This window comes from Copadichromis virginalis, linkage group LG3 (genome assembly GCF_057382275.1).
Source record: "Copadichromis virginalis isolate Kocher_CV1m ecotype Utaka linkage group LG3, C_Virginalis_male_GT1.1, whole genome shotgun sequence".
In the NCBI taxonomy this organism is placed as follows: Eukaryota; Metazoa; Chordata; class Actinopteri; order Cichliformes; family Cichlidae; genus Copadichromis; species Copadichromis virginalis.
Genome location: NC_140620.1, coordinates 51,495,550 through 51,518,521, shown reverse-complemented (window position 1 = coordinate 51,518,521; position 22,972 = coordinate 51,495,550). Strand labels below are relative to the sequence as shown.

Here is a 22,972-nt window from a genome sequence, read left to right as displayed (position 1 = left end):
CTTGTATGTCTTCCATTTTCTGATGATTGCTCCCACAGTTGATTTTTTCCACACCAAGCTGCTTGCCTATTGTAGATTCACTCTTCCCAGTCTGGTGCAGGTCTACAATACTTTTCCTGGTGTCCTTCGAAAGCTCTTTGGTCTTGGCCATGGCGGAGTTTGGAGTCTAACTGTTTGAGGCTGTGGACAGGTGTCTTTTATACAGATGATGAGTTCAAACAGGTGCCATTCATACAGGTAACGAGTGGGGGACAGAAAAGCGTCTTACAGAAGACGTTACAGGTCTGTGAGAGCCAGAGATTTTCCATGTTTGAGGTGACCAAATACTTATTTTCCACCCTAATTTACGAATAAATTCTTTACAAATCCTACCATGTGGATTCATGGATTTTTTTTCACATTCTGTCTCTCACAGTTGAAGTGTACCTCTGGTGCAAATTACTGACCTCTGTCATCATTTTAAGTGGGGGAACTTGCACAATCGGTGGCTGACTAAATACTTTTTTGCCCCACTGTATATATATGTGTATATGTATGTGTGTGTGTGTGTGTGTGTATGTATATGTATATGTATATGTATATGTATATATATATATATATATATATATATATATATATATATATATATATATATATATATATATATATATATATATATATATATATATATATATATATATAAAAAAAATGTGTGTGTGTGTGTGTATATGTATACATACATACATATGTCCACAATTGTGCACATAGGTGGAAAGAATGTGTCGTGAGTGACAGAGAGAGATGCCAGGTAGTTTCTTGTTAAGTAACTTAGGGGAGGAAGAAAATTGAAATGATCTCCGATGGAGACTGACAGTTTGCAAGAACATTGTAAAGCAGGGTGAGTAGGCCTGCCCAAGAAAAAGGAGAAGGATCGAGTTAGAAAAAGAATGGGATAACATGGAGGCACGTGGGCCAGATGAGGTATGGAGACGCTGGGCGAGTGTCAGAGCTGCAGAGGAAGACAGTGATGTAGTGGAACCGTGTGGGGTGGGTGGGGGTGAGAGAAGAGTAGAGGAATAATGGATGAGGACAATAGAAGTGCATTAGAGAAGGAGGTGGTGCTCGTTCTCTGTGGACACAAATGCATGAAAACACTGGAATGGGAGTGACAGATGCCTACAACTGTATATACATGCACTTGTTTTGTGTTTAGGTTTAACCTGTGATGATCGGGGTGATGTTTTTTTTTCGAGCATGCACATCTTAGCTTTTAAACGAAAAGCAGATGTTCTACATGGTTTATTGCAGTTTTCTATTAGTCTGTGGTTTTAAGACGTGAGCAAAAACAGTGTGGTTTTGGTTCAGCGAGGGAGCACCCACAGAACAGCCGGAAGATCTTAGTTGTTGTCTGCTAGTAAAAGACGTTTCCAGTAAGGAGTTTTGTCAGCTAAAGTTTAAAGAATGCCGGAAAACAGTACCGTCACCCACCCATCTTCCCCTGCAGATATTCTGTAGCCGTGGCCTCGCGCGCATCCGCACAGATGAGTCCGTACAGCCCCACGTCCACACCCACACATGCTCTCATCTGGCCCTTGCAGAAGCCTGTCACTGTGAGTGGCCCTCTGCCATGGGAGGATAAACTACCTGTCATGGCGACGACTTTCTGTGGAATTCATATCAGAGGCAAAACAAAGGAGGTGCCGAGGTCACGGGGCATCACTCTTAAATTATTCATCCTCTGCATCCTCCTTCCGTCTCCTCTCTGCCTGTCGTCCACTTTGTTCTGCCAGCTCACAACAAGGGCAACTGTCAGCCTCTTTTCTATCTCAAATTTTTGGGTATATAAAGTAGATAAATATTATGGTAAGTAAAGAAAATGCTGCTTGTGAAAAGTTACTCATTGAGTGTTTTTAAGCACATCTTTATGTGCAAGTTAATCATATTGCAGGGTTTGGTTAGGGCACCGCTCGTCCCAAACTTCTGAATGTCAGCATCATGAAATTTTAAAATCTGCTTTCCCTCCTGCTCCTTGTTTGGTCCCCTCGCGTGCATAATTGATCAGCGTCCTGGCAGCTGCACTTGGAGAGCGTGTTTATCTACGATGGCACCAAGCTTTGAGAACTTGTTTGAGAACTTACTCAAGGCAGCCATGAAGTCTTATCATCTTTTCTTTCCCTCCAATTGCAGAAACAGTTGGTTACTTTAGGTTTGACCGATGCCTGGGACCAGAAGTTGGCTGACTTCTCTGGGGTGTCAGCCAAGAGCAAAGGAAAGCTTCACCTTGGTGGCGTCCTCCACTGGGCTACCCTGGAGCTGGCTGCTCAGGCAGGGAAAGAAGATGCTGACCTACAGGAGGAACACATTGATCGGCCTAAATTGTTCTATGCCGATCACCCCTTCATTCTCTTCGTCAGAGACAGCGCCACGGGAGCCCTGCTGCTGATGGGAGCTCTGGACCACGTGGAGGGAGAGCCCTTACACGATGAACTGTAGCACCCTCCCTCCTGTTGCGTTATCCTTCTTTTCTCATCTTTGGTGTTTCTTTTCTTTTCGCATCCCCCTCTCAAAAGACTGCACACTGGTTTCTGAGTGGAGACATTGTCATTCACTGTTGCACACAATCGCATCAGACTACGTCTGGCTGTCAGACTGACACCACGTAGTCTCACACTGACTGACACTGACACCGACACCGCCATACTCGACAGAGTCACACTCGCACAGTATCACCAACATGGCATATAGAACAAAAATACTGTAAGAGACATTACTAAAGTTGACGGATACACCAAAAACACTAACTTTGAGAGACTACTTGCCTTTTTTTTCCCCCTCCTTCCCCACACACACGCACGCACAAGGACTCTATCATCAAGTCAACACAATACAAGATGACAAACACCAACATGCTTGACAAGCACAAGTAGTTACACTGACACAACATAAGCAACCGACAAAGAACTTCAACAAACAGAAGCTCGCAGTGACACTTGAAACTCTGCTGTCAGGTCAGGTGCGCGTTTGTGTGTTTGCGCAGTGACCGACACATCAAGGGTACCCCTGTGGCCAGTCTCTAAGCTGGCAGGGACCATTGGCGGGGTCCCCAGGGCTACGTCCAAGGAAGACTGATGGCTCAGCCAAGTGCTTATTGATGAGCCAGCTTAATGCTAATGACTGTAATGCGTTACAACGCTTGTCAACAACACGGAGAGGACGGGGAACCTTTTAATCTCTTAATGCCATCGGGGATCAATGACACCATTATGCTGTTGGAAACAAATGTAACTTACATTACTTGATGTAAATGTAACAAGTTTATATTTAGAAAGATTACACAAACTCAATGACGTCTCCATGTTGAATATATTTTTTTAAATTTAGGACAATGTTTGAATAAAGGGCTGTTTTGGGGGGATTTTTTGAATTCTTTATTGTCAGTCTCATCACCTGATCACTGATTCAAAACAAACAAAAGTGTCCTGTTGATATGTCAGATGTCTGTTGCAGGTAATTTATTTTCCTCAACTTCAACCCTGAACTAAAAGGCCTTGCATGTGCCGCCAGGGTCTATGGAAGTAGATTTAAAGCCCCAAACTAAATCACTTACTGAATTTTAGTGGCAACACATGATAGAATTGCAGTGCATTGAAAGTGTAGCAGGCGACTTTGTCAACACAGTCACAGAATGCTCTCCAACAACCTCAGGTAAAATGCGTTTCTTCCATTTCCACCGATAAATAATTGAGAAATCAAATCTATGGTTGAATAAAAGAAAACGAAGGTCCCTGCTTGCCGTTCCTCTTAAAACAGCGTTCGGGTTTTGGTGTCTTCGGTGTTTGAAGTGTTTTATTTAAAGCACCCGAACATTTTAGGAGACTTTTTCGTTGCACCGGCCGCCCATCTGTCTGCACAAACAAAATACTTGATGTGTGATGGTTTTATCCCAGATGTGTTAAAAGCCTAGCGTCAAACACCGAAAATGTAAATGTGAGATGCATCTGTCTTGTTGCAGTGGTCTAGAGGCACACAGCTGGACTGTCTGATTCACAGCATTCAACAAAATCCCTCCCAGGACCACTGTGCTAGTCCATCCTTGTTCCTAAATTAGCCACCTGTACAGGTCTGCTCGGCAACAGTGCACGGCGTGCATGTGTACTGTTCCTGTGAAGCCGTGCACCTATAACAATATCCTCTCTGCAGTGGCCGTCTGTGCAGCACAGATTTCTAAAGGGCACTATATAGCGGGTATACTTCATACTGAATAACCCGTGGACTCGATTCAGACAAGCCGATGATGGATCAGTGGTCGTCTGCTGTGAGCTCATCAATCCTGCTTATTCTAACACCGGCTCCCTGCTGGCTCACCTTCACATTTCATTCGGAGCACCTACAACCGCATGCATGTTCCACATCTGCTCACAGGTAGCCAGACATAATCAGATTTTTAAAGAAAAGGGTAAGAAAGCCGTAACTCAATGATGTGGAGCTGTAGCATTCAACCTAGCATAAATCAATGTAGTAATTCGTGATTTGAAGGGAGTTCTGCCAACTAATAATATTTATCCTCCCTTTATAAAGATGTTTTAGGATTTTCCATTTATTTAGTGTAGTTAGGACCTGATATTTACATCTCATTTAATGTAAATTTGGTGGTATGGCTCTATTTTGACACACTCCTGTGTGTGAAATGCAGTAGGCAGGGACATGGAAAGTGGGAGGCATAAAGACCCCGAGCACAGAAGTGATCCAGCATCAGTGACAATATATTGTACAACATGTGACACTGATTAATTCACACACGGGATAGAAGAAGGAGCTCAGGTGAAGGTGGGCTGCAGTGACTTGTAAAGGTGCAAGTGGGCAGGTATAATCAGCTCAAATAGCATATATGCTCATACACAGTGGCCAAATGGATATGTAGAAGTGTGCTATCAAAACCATCACCTGGTGAGGGCTGGCAAGATGGAGTTATTGCCTGTCTGAATTAATTCTGTGTCCCATTTCTGACTCGTTTTATTTTTCAAGTGCCCAATTATTTCACAAAAAAATTTCCAGTGTTTTAAAGCAACAGTCCATGATAACTAGTTCAAGTTAAAAGCACCTGAAAGAAATGTTCAGTTGGCTCAGAGTAGTGTCTCTGGGACCACTCTGGCAATACAGAGCAGCAATATTTTGGACAGGAAGTCAAGGTGAACTGCTTCATGAGCACTACTTGATAGCTTGACACCATTGCCGATGGTAGTCTCCTTTCAACCATTTCACCGTCACGTGACAGAAAAAGGTTTTGAGAACATTTAATGTTTAATCGCCCGTTGTTAAATAAAATATAATGTGCTAGAGCGACACGAACTTCCTGTCTCCTCCGCTGGCCTACGCGATGGGTTCAACCGTCGGACAGTCCAAGTGGCAGAGAAGAGAGCGTTTAGAGCAAAAGAGCACTCACAGTAGAGCCATGCCAGTTATGGTGCAGTACTTACCCTTTAGAGAAAATCATAGAAGTGACTCTTTATAACTGTGGGTCAACTTTCTCAGTGTATCGCCTCGCTCTTGTTAAAAGCTTGAGATGGGTCATCAGTAAGAGGCAGGCATGTTGTACATGGAAAGAGAGGTTTATGTGGTGAGCTGGAAGGATGGCTTTCTGACATTCTGAAAAGACACACAGGTGGTCAACTTCACACCATTTATAGATTATTCACATGGGGATTTAAAGGGAACTGATGGAATAAGTGATTGTGTATCAGTTTTAATAAAAGTTTACTTTTTTACACGTTTCTTGCACTGGGTTGGACTGAAGGTTGCTGTCAAAATTTCATTAGCTTTCTTAGCCCTAACCCCACAGGTTAGAGGTTTCTCTGCTCTGATTAAAGAATTAACTCTAAACTAGCACTGAACTTTAAGAACAAGTTATGTGTGGCTTTCAGAAAAAAAACAAAAGGAGCTTGTTATTTCAATTTTCGCATCCAAAATGACCAGAGCTTACCCTGCTTTACTTGGTGGTCAGGGTAATCTGGCCATAAGCTGCTCTGTCGAGCAAAGACTGGCATTTTATTGACTCAAATGGTACACTGGGCCATCTCTGCTCTCACTCAGAAACTCAACCCTCCCAATGTGCTCCAACTTTAACCCTAGCTGTAACCTCATGGGTCAGAGGATCCACTGCTGTGAATAAAGAGTTAACACTGATGCCAACTCTGAACTTTAAAAACAAGACATGTATGACTTTCTTTATATATATATATATATATAAAAAAGACAGTTGACAATCAGATGGGGTCTCCCATCCAAGTACTAACCAGGCCCTACCCAGCTTAGCTTTTAAGCTCTCAAGTGATCCAACATGGTCAGTGCAGCCTGCTATTAAGCGGCTCCTTTGGGTACAAACAGGCAATTAATGGATTCATACAGTGAAACTAGCTGTCTGTGTAAATCTGACATAACTATAACCCTAGCTGTAAACCCAACCGAGGTCATAACCCTAACCCTGTCCCTTACAACATGGGTCAGAGGTTTCTCTGCTCTGACTAACTTTGGCTATACTCTATACCCAAAACTAAACTGTAGGAGCAAGACATGTAAGACTCTAAAACTGTCTCTGATCTCATTCAAAAGCCCGACCCACCCAATGTACTCCAATGCAAACACTAATTATGATGATCCATGAACAACACCAGCAAAGGAATATCAGATACACAGAGCGTGAGTAGGCAGGTGAGCTGATGGAGTCTGTTTTACAGGGGAGGATTCCAGGTCAAAATGATTAGCTTGACACAGACAGACAAGTAGATCTGACAAGAAACCCATGGAGGGAAGCTCCCTGTAAACACTTATTGTGCTGATTTTAACTCAAGAAGAGGTTTGGAAGTCTTTAGTCATTGACTCATCTCTCTGCAAACCTCTGTGACTTTAGGCGGTCTGAGCTGAGCTGTTGTGAGCTGCAGTTCGCCAACAGATCCACAGAGGATGCCATCGCCCACGTCCTACACACCACTCTCAGCCATGTGGACAAGAAACAGGGTAACTATGTGCGAATGCTGTTTGTTGATTACAGTTCAGCGTTTAACACAATAGTGCCCTGCAGACTGTTCACGAAGCTCAGGGATCTGGGACTTAACAGCCGTCTGTGTGCATGGGTGTTGGACTTCCTCACTGGCAGAACTCAGGTGGTGAGGGTGGGCAGGTGCTTCTCCAACAGCATCACCATCAACACAGGAGCACCTCAGGGATGTGTCCTCTCGCCACTGCTCTACTCCCTCTACACTTCAGACTGTGTGGCCACCCATGGCTCCAACACCATTGTGAAGTTTGCTGACGACACAGTGGTGTTGGGTGCCATCTCCAACAACGATGAGGCGGCCTACATGGATGAAGTGAAGAATCTGGCATCGTGGTGCCAGGACAACCACCTCCAGCTGAACGTCAGCAAGACCAAGGAGCTGGTGGTGCACTTCAGAAGGGGTCAGCACAGAGACTACAAGCCCATTATCATCAATGGAGCTCCAGTGGAGAGGGTGCAGTCCTTCAAGTATCTTGGTGTCCACATCTCCTCAGACCTGACATGGGCTGCCCACATTCAGGTCCAGACCAAAAAGGCTAGGCAGCGCCTGTATCACCTACGACAACTGAGGAAGTTCAGGGTCTCTCCAAAGATCCTCAGGATTTTCTATACAGGCGCTGTGGAGAGCATCCTCACACAGAACATGACATCGTGGTTCGGGAACAGCTGTGTGAAGGACCAAAAAGCTCTCCAGAGAGTGATCCGTACAGCAGAACGCTGCTGCAGGATTGCTCTCCCCCCGCTTCAGGACACCTACACCAGGAGATGCCGAACTAGAGCAGCGCAGATACTGAAGGACCCGTCCCATCCTGGCAACAAACTGTTCCAACTTCTGCAATCTGGTAGAAGGTTCCGCATCTTCCGGGCAAGGACAGAGAGACTCAAGAGGAGCTTCTATCCCCAAGCCATCCGTGCCCTAAACACACACACCCGCCCTCTCACATCATCTATAATTGACTGAGACAGGGCTCTTCCAGACACTAAACCAAGGCACAATGTACATTTCAATTCCTTTAATTTTAAATATGTTTATATTGTCTATCCTGTAAAATAGTCAGATGTCTATTCATATTAATGTACAGAATTCACCTGCTTGCTGCTACTACTACACATTCACCCAATGTATATACTGTATGTATATATACATATATATATATATATATATATATATAAATATAAATATATATATATGTTCTTCCTCTACACCCCCCCCCCATTTTTGCACATGTCGAGGAGCGTGTCAGGCTACATTTCACTGTGTGCTATACTTGTATAACTATGCATGTGACGAATAAAGAACCTTGAACCTTGTGGTTGCTAAACACTTTCACTTTCCAAAATTACCACTTACAGTTGATTGTGGAATATCCAGGAGGGAAAAATGACATGAACTGCCTACATTTGAAGTCAGAGAGCTCTATAGAACAACCCATCCTTTCTCAAATGTTTGTGAAGACAGGCTGTATGGCTTGGAGCTGGATTTTTACACCTGTGCCTATGGGGGTAATACACAGTAATATGCCCTGACAGGCAGGTTGGAGTTTTACTGACCAATGGGGCTAAGCTAGCCAGAATAGTCATTGCACTCTCCCTGCAGTATTCCAAGAGGAAGCTGTAAGTCAAGTCGAGCTTTTCTGTGTGTCAATATGTGAACTGTTTGAACTAGATGGTTTCATATAAAAATATGTCAAGTTTAAATATTGAAAGGTGGGATCCCCCTTTCAAATCACAAGCCCATAAAAGTATTTTCAAGGCAAAATATAAAACAATAGCTTTACTCTGTCACTGTTGTCTGTTGTCTTTCTCACCAGGAGATAGTTAATCTGCCCGAAGCAGGCTGTCTGCGGCAGCCAATATTAATGTTATTGATCATTGTCAGCTCTTGTGTTTCTTCCAACCTCAGATCACACTGGGGTGTGCAGTTTCTTTGCTTTTTTCTTTCCAGTAAAAGCTTCTTTTTTCATTAGTCCCCTTCTCTGTTCTTCTCCCCAATAACCTGTCTACTTTATTGCACATAGTCCTTAGAAAGTGACAACTTGGGAAACTGAATCAAAGTTTCAATAAAGCCTGGACTGCTGCAGGCTTTGACAAGTAAGGTGGATGGAGTGGAGGAGTACAGAAAGAGACTGAAGAAGGACATATCGGTTCCAGAAAGATAAATAGTTCATGAAGCTGTTGACTCCACCATTTTGTTACTTTTGGCTAAGAATTTTCCACCCGCCTGCAGCTCTTTTTGCCTACAAATTATTCATCGCACTTCCCACAGGCCTTAGCTGTCAATCCCAGAATTAGGGGTTTGTAGGGAAGATGGGAGCTGGAAGTTTGTCGCGAGATCAGGTGCATGCATACTCAGAAAGAGCTTGATAAAACTATAAAAGCTATTATAATACCATACAATCATTTCAGCTACACTTTCAGACAAACTCTGAATACACAATCAAAGAGAAACGCAAAATTAATAAATATATGGATAGGAGACTTCAGTTCAAATCAATTTTATTTATATAGCACCAAACCACAACAACAGTCACCTCAAGGCTCTTTATATTGTAAGGTAGACCCTACAATAATACCTAGAGAAAAACCCAACAATCATATGATCCCCTATAAACAAGCACTTTGGCGACAGTGGGAAGGAAAAACTCCCTTTTAACAGGAAGAACCAGGATCAGGGAGGGGCGGGGCCACCTGCTGCGACCGGTTGGGGTGAGAGAAGGAAGACAGGATAGAAGACATGCTGTGGAAGAGAGACAGAGATTAATAACAAGTATGATTCAATGCAGAGTGGTCTATTAGCACAATTAAAAATGAAAGGGTTAAAGAATACTGAAGCAAATTTGAACAAATGCAAGAATTTGTCACATCTTATGAACGATTTAGTCTTCATGTAAATTTACATGTACTATTAATTTTGGTGCATTTAATTGTATATTTTCCGAGTGATTTATTTGTTTTTATTTATTTATCTATTTTTATTTAGTCGTTTCAGGTGCTCAAGGACTTAACAGCATGACCGCTGTCACCAATAATTTGCTTCTGATGCGTTCCCCAGCAAATCTTTAAACAAGGATCACTCATAAAAAATGCATAAATATGGAACTCTGTGATAATGTTGAGAAGAAATGCATTTCTTACAGTTCATATTTCATGAGTCAAAATGTTCATTTGTACAAAAGTAGCTCGCAGCTCAGTTTTGAAAAGTTCGGACTGCTGTGACTGTTTTGACAGCGCGACTGTAATCTTTTCGCTGCATCTGTCATTGCATATTCAGTGTGTGCGTTTCCACTCACATGCTGTAAACCTCAGACAAATTGAAAGTGCAGAATGTTCACACTGGGTTGGTAAAGCCATCAACCTGGAAATGGAAACCTTGTCAGCGGTGAAGAATTGATGGTCATGGCTTCCCAGCCACCCACAGTGACTCTCTCTGCAGGATTAGAACAACATTATTCAGATTGCAGATGAACATTAGACTGGGATATCGCTCAAATCACGACATACCGTATGTGCTCTACCTCAATCCAGCCAGTGTTTGTGAACATGAACAGCTGTCATCCAAAGCCAGAAATAGCACACTTCCAGGACTTACCTGCTGCGTCGAGCAGACTCGCTGCCTCAGCGGTGCTTCATAACCAGTGAGTGGAAATCAGATTTTGTGAGCCGGCAGATGTTTGCTTTATGTTTTCTATTAAAGCTAAAGGCGATTTTTGAATAGAGACAATACCAGTGTTCAACCAAACTTTTTTCCAGTATGTAAAAGCGATTGCTGTTCTTTCCCTTTTTTTTTCCTTCCTCTGATGCACTACATATATGCAATATTGTAATATTGTATGCAGTATATACAATAGCTTCTGCTTCCACATCATCACCCAACCTGTCAGTAATACAAATGCAATCTAACATGTGTTCAATCTCAATATAGAATAATAAATAGGGATTGTGGGGTATAGCTCAGTGGTAGAGCATTTGACTGCAGATCAAGAGGTCCCTGGTTCAAATCCAGGTGCCCCCTGTTTTAGGGCAGGGATAGCTCAGTAGTTAGAGTGGTCGCCCCAAGGTCGGGGTTTCGAATCCACTGAATAGGTACCCTTGAGCAAGGTCCCGTCCCTACACACTGCTCCCCGGGCGCCTGCTTAGTGGCTGCCCACTGCTTCACTGAGTGAATGGGTCAAATGCAGAGAAAAGCAAGTAATTTCCCCACAGGGATCAATAAAGTATATATCATTACTATTATTAGATTTATTGTAGCTTTGTCCTGATTTCAGTATACCAGGCAGGTCATTGGGTCAAGACAGTGTGCACAGTATATACTTCTGTTTTTTTTTCTTTCTTATTTTGTTTGTTTTTGGAGATGAAGGGAAAACAGGCAAAAAAGTGTAACCAATTCGTGAAAGATTGCACTAATCCCCTTATGCAGTGGTCGTAAATCCAGCTACAGGCATCACCTTAGCATGACTGCAAATGATAAAAAACAACATTTAAATATTAATATAGAAAATTTCCACAAGTATTATACCTAGCAGAGATGGGCAGTAACGTGTTACAAGTAATGTGTTACTGTAATCCAATTACTTTTTTCAAGTAACGAGTAAAGTAAGGGATTACTATTAGGTAATTACATTACTGTTACTTTCACGTAAGAACTCTATGTTACTACGTTACTAACTAATCGCGATTTTTTTGCGAGAGTGTCTCATGACAGTGACGTAAGCGAGTGCGACGTTCGTGGCAACAGCTGTGTGCAGATCAAAAATGGATCATATAACAAGTGCGACAGAGTATGAGCGTGCAGCGTTTAAAGCGTGGAAGTACTGACCTTACTTTGAGTTTGATTCTGTAAAAAGTGACAAAAACATTAGCGTCCGCTGTTCACTGCGTGGGAAGAAAACTTCTTTTTCCATCGAAAAAACTCCTGAACTTCCGAGCAAGCACCAAATACGCTGCCGCTGGAAAGTGAAATTCACAGAGAAACTGCCGTATCCTTCCATTGACCACCGCGACACACCTGCACCAGGGTAAACCTCCGCCTGCCCCACTCCTGCTATACAGGTGAAAATAGAGCAACAGGACCGCTGAGTCTTTGATTTTATTTATTTTCTGCTGTGTTTTGCTTGCATCTATTTGAAAGAGTGAGTGCAAACACAAAAAACTATTATATTTTATGTGCTAGAAAGTGTAGAGAATAGGTTTAAAAGTTAAACAAATTTCTTCCAGTCAGAGAATGCTGTATATAATTTAATGTTTGCTTGATGCATAAAGTTAAAAGATTAAAACTGATAAAACCAGTTTTAAAAAGAGATTTTTTTCATTTTATTACATTTTATATGATGGATTATGCAGAAACAGTAGAATTGGGCTGAAAGATCTATTGCTTTATTACTTATTTAGGGTGTAAATCCTGTTTTGAAAAGTAACTAAGTAACGAATTACTTTTGAAAATAAGTAATCAGTAAAGTAATGGGATTACTTTTTTCAGGAAGTAATCATTAATTAGTTACTAATTACTTTTTTCAAGTAATTTGACCAACACTGATACCTAGCCCGAGTGCCGACCCCGACCTATGCTCTGACAACCCTCACTAATATTTAACACAAGAAGTGCGCAAATAGGGAGGGAATAGTATTGTATTTTCTGTAAAGTCATTCTGTTTTTTCCACCTTTTAAATGCACTTTAGGAAGTTTGTAGTGCAATGGAAACATATGCAATGTACAGGCTTTTCTTATTTGCCCTGTTTGAAATCCATTTTATACTTTTAAATATAATTTTTGAGTAGAATTATTCTTTTTTTTTTTTTTTTAAATGGATTAATTATTTAATAATGTAACACATTTTAGGCAGATGTACAACATAAAAGTGAAATCAGAGGTCAAATGTAACATGATAATTTTTTACATGCTGACAATACACACCACTTGTAAGAAGCATAGTTTCTAAATTACAAGGATTTCAGTTTTCTAGCAATGAATCATTAAGTTGACCTTTAAGTGTGGTGTATTCATAATTGTCTCTGGTACATTTGTTGTATGGGCAGTATGTGTTCACTGTTTGATTGTGTAATTACGTGTTACGCACTGGCAATGCATGCCGGTAGATGGTAATACAGGAAGTAAAAGAGATGGTCTTACCGCACACAGTGGTCCCGCGTACTTATTCAGATTCAGAGTAAGAATCACACATGGTGTCAGAAGTGCTGTGTGACTCGTAAGACTCCATACATCTGCCGAGTGTGAGGAGAAGGGGAAGGTGGAAACAAAATGCCGAATGACGACGTAGACGATCGTCCGAGGGCAGGAGTTAGCACCGCGGCTAGCACTCCCAGCGCTACGTTTAGCATCCAACCACCGGAGCCCTTTGATTTTTCCAAACCACACGAATGGACAAGATGGGTCCGTCGCTTCGAGAGATTCCGTCAGGCAAGTAATCTGTCTGCGAGCTCGGAGGAAAATCAAGTGAACACTCTCATATATTGTATGGGAGACGAAGCGGATGACGTCCTGAGAGGACTAAAGTTAAGTGATGTAGACCAACGGGACTATGCTAAAGTGAGAGATAGCTTCCACAACTTTTTCATTGTCAGGAAAAATGTTGTTTATGAGCGCGCACGTTTTAATATGCGCAAACAAGAGCCGAATGAGACTGTTGATGCATTCGTGACTGCCTTGCATGCATTAGCAGAGCACTGTAACTACGGACCGCTCCACGATGAGCTGATAAGAGACAGAATAGTAGTGGGCTTGGCCGACACGAGGCTGTCTGAGCGCATGCAGATGGAAAAAGACTTGGACTTGGATAAAGCTATAAATATGGCCAGGCAGTCAGAAGAAATCAAAAAGCAACAGTCAGCTTTGAGAAGTGAAACAAATGTAATGCATGTAAATGCGAAAACAGTTGACAGAGTGATACAAAAGCACGACAAAACAAAGTTCAACATGTTCAAAAATAAAACTGTCAAAACACAACAGCAATATAGCAAGAGACAAAGTAACAAATGCTACAAGTGCGGAGGCTCTCCACATCCGAAACCTGAGTGCCCAGCAAATGATGCAAAATGTCATTTATGTGGAAAAAAAGGTCACTACCAGCGAGTCTGCAGACAAAGCAAGACAGTGCAAAGTATTGTGGAGGAAGAGGAGCAAGGTTTCTTCCTAGGCTCAGTTTCCAGTGACGGCCAGGCGTGGACAGCCAACATACAAGTGAAAGATGCAAAAATCACTTTCAAACTGGATACTGGAGCAGATGTGACTGTAATAGCTGACTCGGACTTATCAAAGATTTTTGCTAACGAACACAGACCAGTTCTCCAGCAGCCAGAAAAACCTTTGTTAGGCCCTGGAAAAACACCACTGGACGTTGCAGGTTTTACAAAGCTACAGCTCAACTACGGAGCGAAACAGACAACAGAGAAGGTCTATGTTGTAAGAAACCTGAGCACTCCACTGCTAGGCCTGCCCGCCATTACAGCTCTTGGCCTGCTGGTGCGAGTTGACGCGGTTTCAATGGACACTCTGAAGACTACTTACCCTAAACTTTGCAATGGTCTAGGGAAAGTGCAGCGGGCCTATCACATTAAACTCAAACCGAATGCTGTGCCGTACTCACTCAAAACTCCGCGAAGGCTTCCTCTGCCTCTGATGGGAAGGGTAAAAGAGGAACTCCAACGAATGGAAGAGCTTGGTGTCATTACCCGAGTTGAGGAACCAACGGATTGGTGTGCCGGCATGGTTGTTGTTCCAAAGAAAAACAGCCCTAGGCTAAGACTTTGCGTAGACTTTACCGGACTAAATGAGTATGTGTGCAGGGAAAAATATGTGCTGCCATCGGTTGAACAAAGTCTCGGAATGCTCGCAGGAGCCAAAGTGTTTAGCAAACTGGATGCCAACATGGGCTTCTGGCAGATTCCCCTGTCCGATGAGTCTGCCAAACTCACCACCTTCATCACACCCTTTGGGCGGTTCCACTTTAACCGCCTACCGTTTGGGATCAACTCAGCGCCCGAACACTTTCAGCGCATGATGGCGGAGGTCATCGAGGGTCTCGAAGGAGTGGTGTGTCACATTGACGATGTGTTGGTGTGGGGACGTAACCATCAGGAGCACGATTCCCGTCTCCATGCTACACTGCAAAGACTGGAAAAAGCAGGCATAACGCTGAATGTTGAAAAATGCGAGCTCTCCCAGAGCAAGGTTGCTTTCTTGGGTCACATCATAGCGGATACAGGAATCAGTCCTGACCCGAAGAAAACGGAGGCAATTACAGAAATGACAGAGCCAACTAATGTGTCAGAGTTGCGCAGTTTTCTGGGCATGGTGAATCAAGTGGGCAAGTTCATCCCCCATTTAGCTGAAAAAGACAAAGCCCTGCGAGATCTTCTTTCCAAAAAGAACGCATGGTATTGGGGAACTGACCAAGTGAGAGCTTTCAAAACATTACGAGATGCCCTGACCTCACCCCCAGTGCTCGCAATGTATGACCCCAACAGAGACATTAAAGTATCAGCAGATGCTTCATCCTATGGTCTCGGAGGTGTTCTTTTGCAGCTGTGGGAAGAAGGATGGTGACCAGTGGCGTATGCATCGAGGTCCCTTTCTCCTACAGAACAACGATACGCACAAGTGGAAAAAGAGGCACTGGCATCTACATGGGCGTGTGAGCGTTTTCGTGATTTCCTGATTGGTAAACATTTTTGTCTTGAAACGGACCACAAACCTCTCGTTTCCTTACTGGGAGGACAAGCTCTGGATCTCTTGCCACCCAGGATCCAGCGATTCAGAATGAGACTCATGCGTTACTCGTACACTGTGCAGTACGCCCCAGGGAAATCGCTCTGGACAGCAGATACTTTGTCCCGCTCACCTCTGAAAAAACCAATGAACCTGTCAGACAAAGAGCTAATGGAAAGCACAGACATATATGTCGACAGTATTGTAGCAAACATGCCTGTCAGTTCATCATATATGCAAACACTGAAGGAACAACTGAAAAGCGACAGTGTGTGTGCTCGCGTCATGGACATGTGCACCGAAGGCTGGCCAGAACATGCAAAACAAGAGCCTTTACTGCGAAATTACTGGCCTGACCGAGCCACGCTCACTGTTGAAGACGGCCTTTTGTTAAAAGACACACGGCTTGTCATTCCTTCAGCAATGAGAAACGAGGTGCTGGAAAAACTACACGAAGGACATCAAGGTGTTGTAAAATGTAAAGCTCGTGCACGCCAAACAGTGTGGTGGCCCGGGCTGAGTCAACAAATCTCTGAGATGGTGCTCAAGTGCAAAACGTGTATTCAAGAAAGACACAATAACAGTGAGCCACTCATGCCAACAGAATACCCTGCCCGCCCATGGCAGAGAGTGGGCACAGATCTTTTCGAGCTGGGAGGGAAAACTTACCTTCTCGCTGTTGACTATCACTCTAGATTTGTTGAGATTGCTTTGTTAAACAGGACAAAATCAAACGATGTCATTACTCACCTGAAATCTTTCTTTGCCCGTCACGGCATCCCAGAGGTCCTCATGTCTGATAATGGGCCACAGTATTCAGGTCAAATCTTTACAGACTTTGCAGCAGCATACGGCTTCAAACACATCACAAGCAGTCCCAAGTTTCCGCAAAGTAATGGAGAAGCAGAACGTGCTGTGCAGACTGTAAAAAATCTTCTGAAAAAAGCAGCTGATCCTTATCTAGCTCTTCTTGCCTATAGAGCTACACCACTGCAGTCCGGATACAGCCCTGCAGAGCTTTTAATGGGCAGACGTCTGCGAACCACACTGCCGATGCTTCCATCGCAGCTGGAGCCCACACTGCCGGACAACGCACTGCTCGCTCGAAAGGAAAGGGAGAAGAGGATGATGGACATGGCAAACTTCAACAGGCGCCACCGCGCAAAACCTTTATGCAGCCTGTCCCCAGGAGAGCAAGTTTGGGTGACTGATGTCAAAACTACAGGCACTGTTATCCAAAATCACTCTACACCCCGATCATACACAGTGGAGTTACCACAAGGGACTGTGAGGCGTAATCGTGTGCATTTGATTCCTTTAAGTTCACCTGTGCATGAACCTGCTAATGTGCCTGTGTTGCAGAAGCCTCAAACACCCAGTGTGATCCCTGCTACACCTGTTAACACTGATGTGGTCAGAACCAAGTCAGGGAGGCCAATAGTTAAACCTAAAAAGTTAGATCTGTAAGAAAAAAAAAAGGTTGTTGTTATGTAACTGTGTTATAATGGTTTTGTAGAGCACAGTAAAATAAAGCTTAAAAGAGTTGTTAAGAAAAGAAAAGAACAAGAAAACAAAAACAAAAGGTTAAAAATGTAATGCAGATTGTTTGCCAGATGTTCTTGTATGGCTTTGAAAAAGAGAAGTTCTGTCCTGAGAAAAGGAATATTCTGTTTTTGTTTAAAAGGGGAGATGTGGTGTATTCATAATTGTCTCTGGTACATTTGTTGTATGGGCAGTATGTGTTCACTGTTTGATTGTGTAATTACGTGTTACGCACTGGCAATGCATGCCGGTAGATGGTAATACAGGAAGTAAAAGAGATGGTCTTACCGCACACAGTGGTCCCGCGTACTTATTCAGATTCAGAGTAAGAATCACACAAAGACCTTGGTCAACTTAAGAAAAGCTTGTTAGTTCTTCATCACGCTGTCTGTGAACAATTAGCCACCACAAAACTGACGGGACTAGCTCCGTTCCTATTTAGGCTATATATAAGTGTAGGTTAATAATAGACATGGTCAAGATAATTCGGTGTTTGGTCTAAATGTGCTCCATGCAAGAAGACTAGTTTAACTGTATCATACTTGACACATGAGACTATGTGAGTGTTTGACTCCACATCCTCAGTGTGATTTTCTTTCCTGAAAAACCAGAATAAATTGCACAATACATTTTTTAAGCAACAACTTGCACAGAAATGCCAGATTAAGCAAAAAGATACAAATTTAAAGTTAAATATGCAAATTTATTTTATTATTATTTTTATTATTTTTTTGGTAAGGTAAGGTTAAAAAAAATATTAAAAATTTTAAAAGAAAATTATTTGATGGTTCGGGCTTTACAGAGTTAAGAAAACACTCTGACATCTTCTAATTTTCCTAATTTCACTCATATTTGTTCCTTTTCAGCGTTGGTCCTTCATTTTTTTGACCTAGCATAAATTATGCAAGCAATTTCAGTGAAGAGAAAGCGGCAGAGAAAAAAATGCCAGATTCTGAGAATATGGTGGCCAGGTTGAGATTGCAGGCATGTGCTCAGTGAACCTGCACAGTCACTGTTCTCTCATCAGTTGAATTAACAGAATTAATTATGACTCTCTGCCTGGGAACACTCTGCTGGCATTTACATGCGGTGACCCATAATCCCTTCTCTGCAGTGTTTATGCGTTTGTGTGTGTTCATGCACCTTACCCTTGAAAAGAACAGCTGCTAAGCATGGACAGTGATCACACACACACACATACCTACAGTCACACAATGGCACACGCACATTTTGCTGTACCTGCCTGTTAGCATTATTGGACAAGACAGCTCCCTGTGTAATTTGCATAGTGATATCATTTGGATAATATTGCAGCTAGCTTAGGCGCCACCTGCTTCTGTGCTGAAATTGCTGGTGAAAAATGGAGGCCAGGTGGGAACAGGGGTGTGGGGCTTCACGGAGCTAGAATGCAACCTTCTCCAATTATGATATACATCGTTATAATTGGGGGATGCGTGTCTTTGGGTGTAATTGTGCAAATCTTTTTTTGCCGTTTGACTGCGGTGTTTGCCCTTACGTGTTGACATCATCATAAACTGAATAAGCAGCTTTCTCTCACTCGTTCACTCAGCTCCATCGTGCATTCAGATTTTCTAAATTTGTACAGTTTCTGAAATAGTGAAATGATAAAGTCCCATTGACTTTGACTGGAGAGCCAGTTGTCTCTCACTCTTAGGCTACGTTCACACTGCAGGCTAAAGCACATCAAATCCGACTTTTTTGACCCTATGCAACCCATATCCAATCATGGTATGACAGTGCGAACAGCACAAATCCGATATTTTCAAATCTGACCTGGGTCACTTTCGTATGTGGTACTGAATCCGATACATACCTGATGTTTTAGAAAGCGACTGCTGTTTGAATGGTCATGTCGCATTAAATCTGTCTTTTACGTCACTGACACCACACAGATGCCAATCCGGTTGTTCAGTCTGACGTCACTAGCCGTGTCTGGGTCTAAACTCCGCTGCAGGTCCATATATCAAACGATCACTATGGCATTACTGAGAGTTGAAAACCTGTCTAAAGTCTTTCATCTTTAATAAAATGATCAGCGTTCTGCTCTACCAGGTGTAACAGTTGAGTATAACATCCAGGCATCCATGAAAACGGAATTTATGACATTTAACGGAGTTAGAAGTTAGCAGGAAGTTAGCTCGCTAGCTTCTATCTAAATACAATATAGCATGTCCTGACTGCAGGGTTTTGGAAACAAATTAAAACGTACAGCTCTGTTATCACTTCCAACATAAATGAAGACAGAAAGCTTGTAGTTTGTAGGGTTACTGAAGTTTGGCTAGCTGGTATATAATGATGTGCTACGTGACCGCTAGCGACACAGCTATGTTAGCATAATATAAACAAGCTAACTTTTTTTCCACTGGATAAAAGTTAACGTGAGTGTTCTCGGTGGTCAGGAACAAATGTAATCGCATGGCAGGATGCTGTAAAAGGACCACACTTCAGCCAGGAGAACAACTGAGATAATCCATCCACAATACGAGGTTAGTCATTCATATACTGCTGCATGGGCTGGGCTGTAGTTACATCCTAAGGTTTTAAAAACTGAGCTTAAATAAATGATTAGCGGTAATAAAAGCCGAGGAAGGTCAACAGTGATCACTGACTGTTTTAGGAGCTTTTTGAGATTAAATAGAAGAAAATACAAAACATTAAACATGTTAACAACACAAAAGCCATATTAAACGCAGACTACTTTAGGCCCGGATGCAGGATTCGTCACGTCATCACTTATTGACCGGATTATCAGTGCCGGAGAAGACAAACAAGAAAGCATGGCGGCCATTGTTAAAGCACGGGCTCTCTTTTTTCTCAGTGTCCTTCTTTCTCTAACTAATTTGTCAAAATCCTGTCGGTTACAACTGTGCAGAAATTGATAGACTGCTGCAACAACACCTACTAGCTCTGTAGCCGCTATTTTTACTTCCATAAACAGAGAGGGTTGCGTGTGACGCCTTCTTTTGCGCATGCGGGACGCTTTGAGGGCCGTGCGTGTGATCGTAGCCTTAGTGGCCCAGTGGCAGTATTACCACATGCTCACCTCTCACTTACATACTGCCGTGAGTTCAAGTATATCATGCACTTTCATGATTTAGTTTTTGTACTGTAAACATTTTCCCGTGTACCAAATCATTCCATATTGCAGAGGGACAGCTTTACTATAACAGGTTAAATGTCCCTGAACTGTGGAAAAGCTTGTATGACAGAGATGATTACGACCACTTGGATCAATTCCCAGTGGTAGCAGATTAGCTTCTATCTCAGGTACAGCACTCTTGTGGCCTATTAAAGTGGCTGCCCAGTGTTTATGAGCTGTCTCTCTTCAGCTTTCTTACCCAACATCTTTGCCTCCAACTTTTTATCTGTGCTAGAAGCAAGCTAGAGCTCAAATCCACCAGTAGAAACAATCCCACCTCAGTTTCTTGCAGAAATGGCATAACTTAGCTGCTTTTGTTCTCTGCCGAACCGTTTCTGTGACTTCAGAGAGGAGGTCGCCATAACAAAACAGCAACTGGAAGAACCTCTTTGCCCTCACAGCTTTCACTGACCTCCCATCCCCCTCCTATCCAAATGTGGCTGCAGCGGAGTATGGAAACAACAGATAACGACTCAAGCCCTGTGAGATGTGTTATGGAGCTCTTAATGAAAGAGTTGTGCCCCATTGAGCCCTATAATGAATGTTCTGACATTGAAAATCCCAGGAGGAGCAGCTTAATTCCTGGGAGTAGGTTCAAGCAGCTAAACACACTTTCATAGAGAAAACAGTGACTAAATGATGCCTTAAAAAATTGGCATTGTGTAGTTAGTTTGGTATGCATGTATCTACGTGGCCCCATCAGAGAAAGGTGTTCCAACACCTTTGTTCCGGCTCTTTATGCAGCCTTGTCCAGCTTGTCTGATACCTGTTTAGCTTTTATCCTGACTAATGGAAATGTCAAAAACACTGTAGAAAAGCTGGACTGCCCATTCTCCTCAGAAGCCAAAAGATGTGAAGCCGAGATTGCTGCCAAGCCTCGTCAAAGACGCACGCACACCCTCACGCACACAGTCAGAGTGCTATGCGGTATTATAACTGATAAGAGCTTTTGTAGATTTTAGTAATGATGTCCCTGAATACCAAGTGAGCTGCATCTAAAGAGACCCACAGGAATTAATAAAAATGTCTCCAATTTCATGGCCGCAGTGGTTTCCTGCTTTTGAGAGATCACAAAAGAAAATCACTGAATGCCACAATTTAATTATGTATTTCAAGGTGTCTCTGGATGTATTGCTCCTTTTTGGAAATTCTGCATCCCCATTCTGGTCCCTCTCTTTGTCTTTCCCCATCATTCCACGTCACGCTTTCATTTTTCTTTTACTTTCTCTCAGCACTCATTTCCATTTCTTTTCCTCTTTTTTTTTCTTATTTCAAATTTCTCATTCAGATCTCATCCCCTGTCCTTTCTGTCTTGCCCGGCCCCCTCCTTTTTTTGTACCCTTGTGTTCTCTTTTATATTGCTGCCTCTCTCCACCAGTGCTCTGATTCATTCCTCCTCTGCTTCACTCTTTTACATGGGCAGGTGGCAGAGCAGCTGGCCTACTATGGCCATGTGTCAGAGACAGTAATCACAGAGGAGATGTTTGACGCCGCTGTGCAATTTGGCACAGTGCAGGGTGACCCCACCCAGAGCTGAGCAAGACGACCTGTTTGGATAGCCCCCGGGTTGCCCCAAGCACCGACTGGGAAAGGAGCATCAAGGACGGCTCACCTCACACCTCAACGGCCTCGCAGGTGGGCTCCTCAGGGGAAGAGGGGGAGACGGTTGGCTGTCAAATGACACGAGGCGGCAGATCTACAAAAGGTTGGCAGCTGTGTAAAATGAAAGAAGAAAATTTGTAGGCCACTTAAAGCCTGCAATTAATTGGAAACAGCACAAGTACAACAAAAAAAGTTTTTGTATTGGATAGACTGAATCTTTCAAGATGCTTCGTTGAAAGGCTTTGTGGGCAGATGGTTCAGTTACTTCAGAATCTGCTTTTTCAGTCTATAATTGCAAAGCACTGAGAATTTAGTCATATGGTTTATGTGAAATAATCATATGGCTATTTAACGATTCAGAAAATCTAGACAGCTCGGAATAGATCCAGTATTTAGAGATCAACATAATGCTTTTTTCCTTTATACACGACCACAGAGGATTTGAAACCAAACTACAATTGTATTCTCAAAGTGCAGATTTTTCATTTTTATTTGAGGCAGATCCGGGCTTTCTACAGCCAACAGGCCACATCAGGTCCTTCTTTTGTCCCTGACATCATGCAGTTTGCCCTCTTTCAGCTTCCTTGCTGGCTTACTGTTCTTTCTGATTTTGTGTGAAATCAAGTTCACTGTAAATGTTTTGCATCTGAAGTTTATAACCAACGTTAGATCGCAAGACACGGGCGTCTTGCTATTTATTTACTCAAGTTCAAGGTAAAGCTGTGTTCTTAGTTTGCTGTCTTTACAATTTGAATCACTATTACGAGACTGAGCACATGGAGAAATACAAGAACTTGACTGACGCAGAGCAGGAATGGATATCTGAATGTTTGCTAGCAAAGCTCCAAAAGAAACAAGGACTTTTTTTATTTACCGAGCTTTGCACATCCAAGGACGGAGCAGTCAAGACCAG

General features: G+C 42.8%; 1 protein-coding gene and 1 non-coding gene across 2 annotated transcripts in view; both read left to right on the top strand.

Moving 5' to 3' along the window:
- Nucleotides 1–3,387, top strand: part of serpinh2 (serine (or cysteine) peptidase inhibitor, clade H, member 2) — a 23,797-nt gene extending 20,410 nt beyond the window's left edge. Inside the window, exon 5 of the mRNA XM_085452797.1 lies at nt 2,167–3,387. Within this exon, the coding sequence (XP_085308923.1) occupies nt 2,167–2,472 (306 nt within the window). The 3' untranslated portion in view covers nt 2,473–3,387. The remainder of the gene's footprint in view (nt 1–2,166) is intronic.
- Nucleotides 3,388–10,973: 7,586 nt separating this feature from the next.
- On the top strand, nt 10,974–11,045 carry trnac-gca (transfer RNA cysteine (anticodon GCA)). Its single transcript has one exon. It is a non-coding gene; the product is annotated as a tRNA-Cys (tRNA).
- Nucleotides 11,046–22,972: the final 11,927 nt, after the last annotated feature.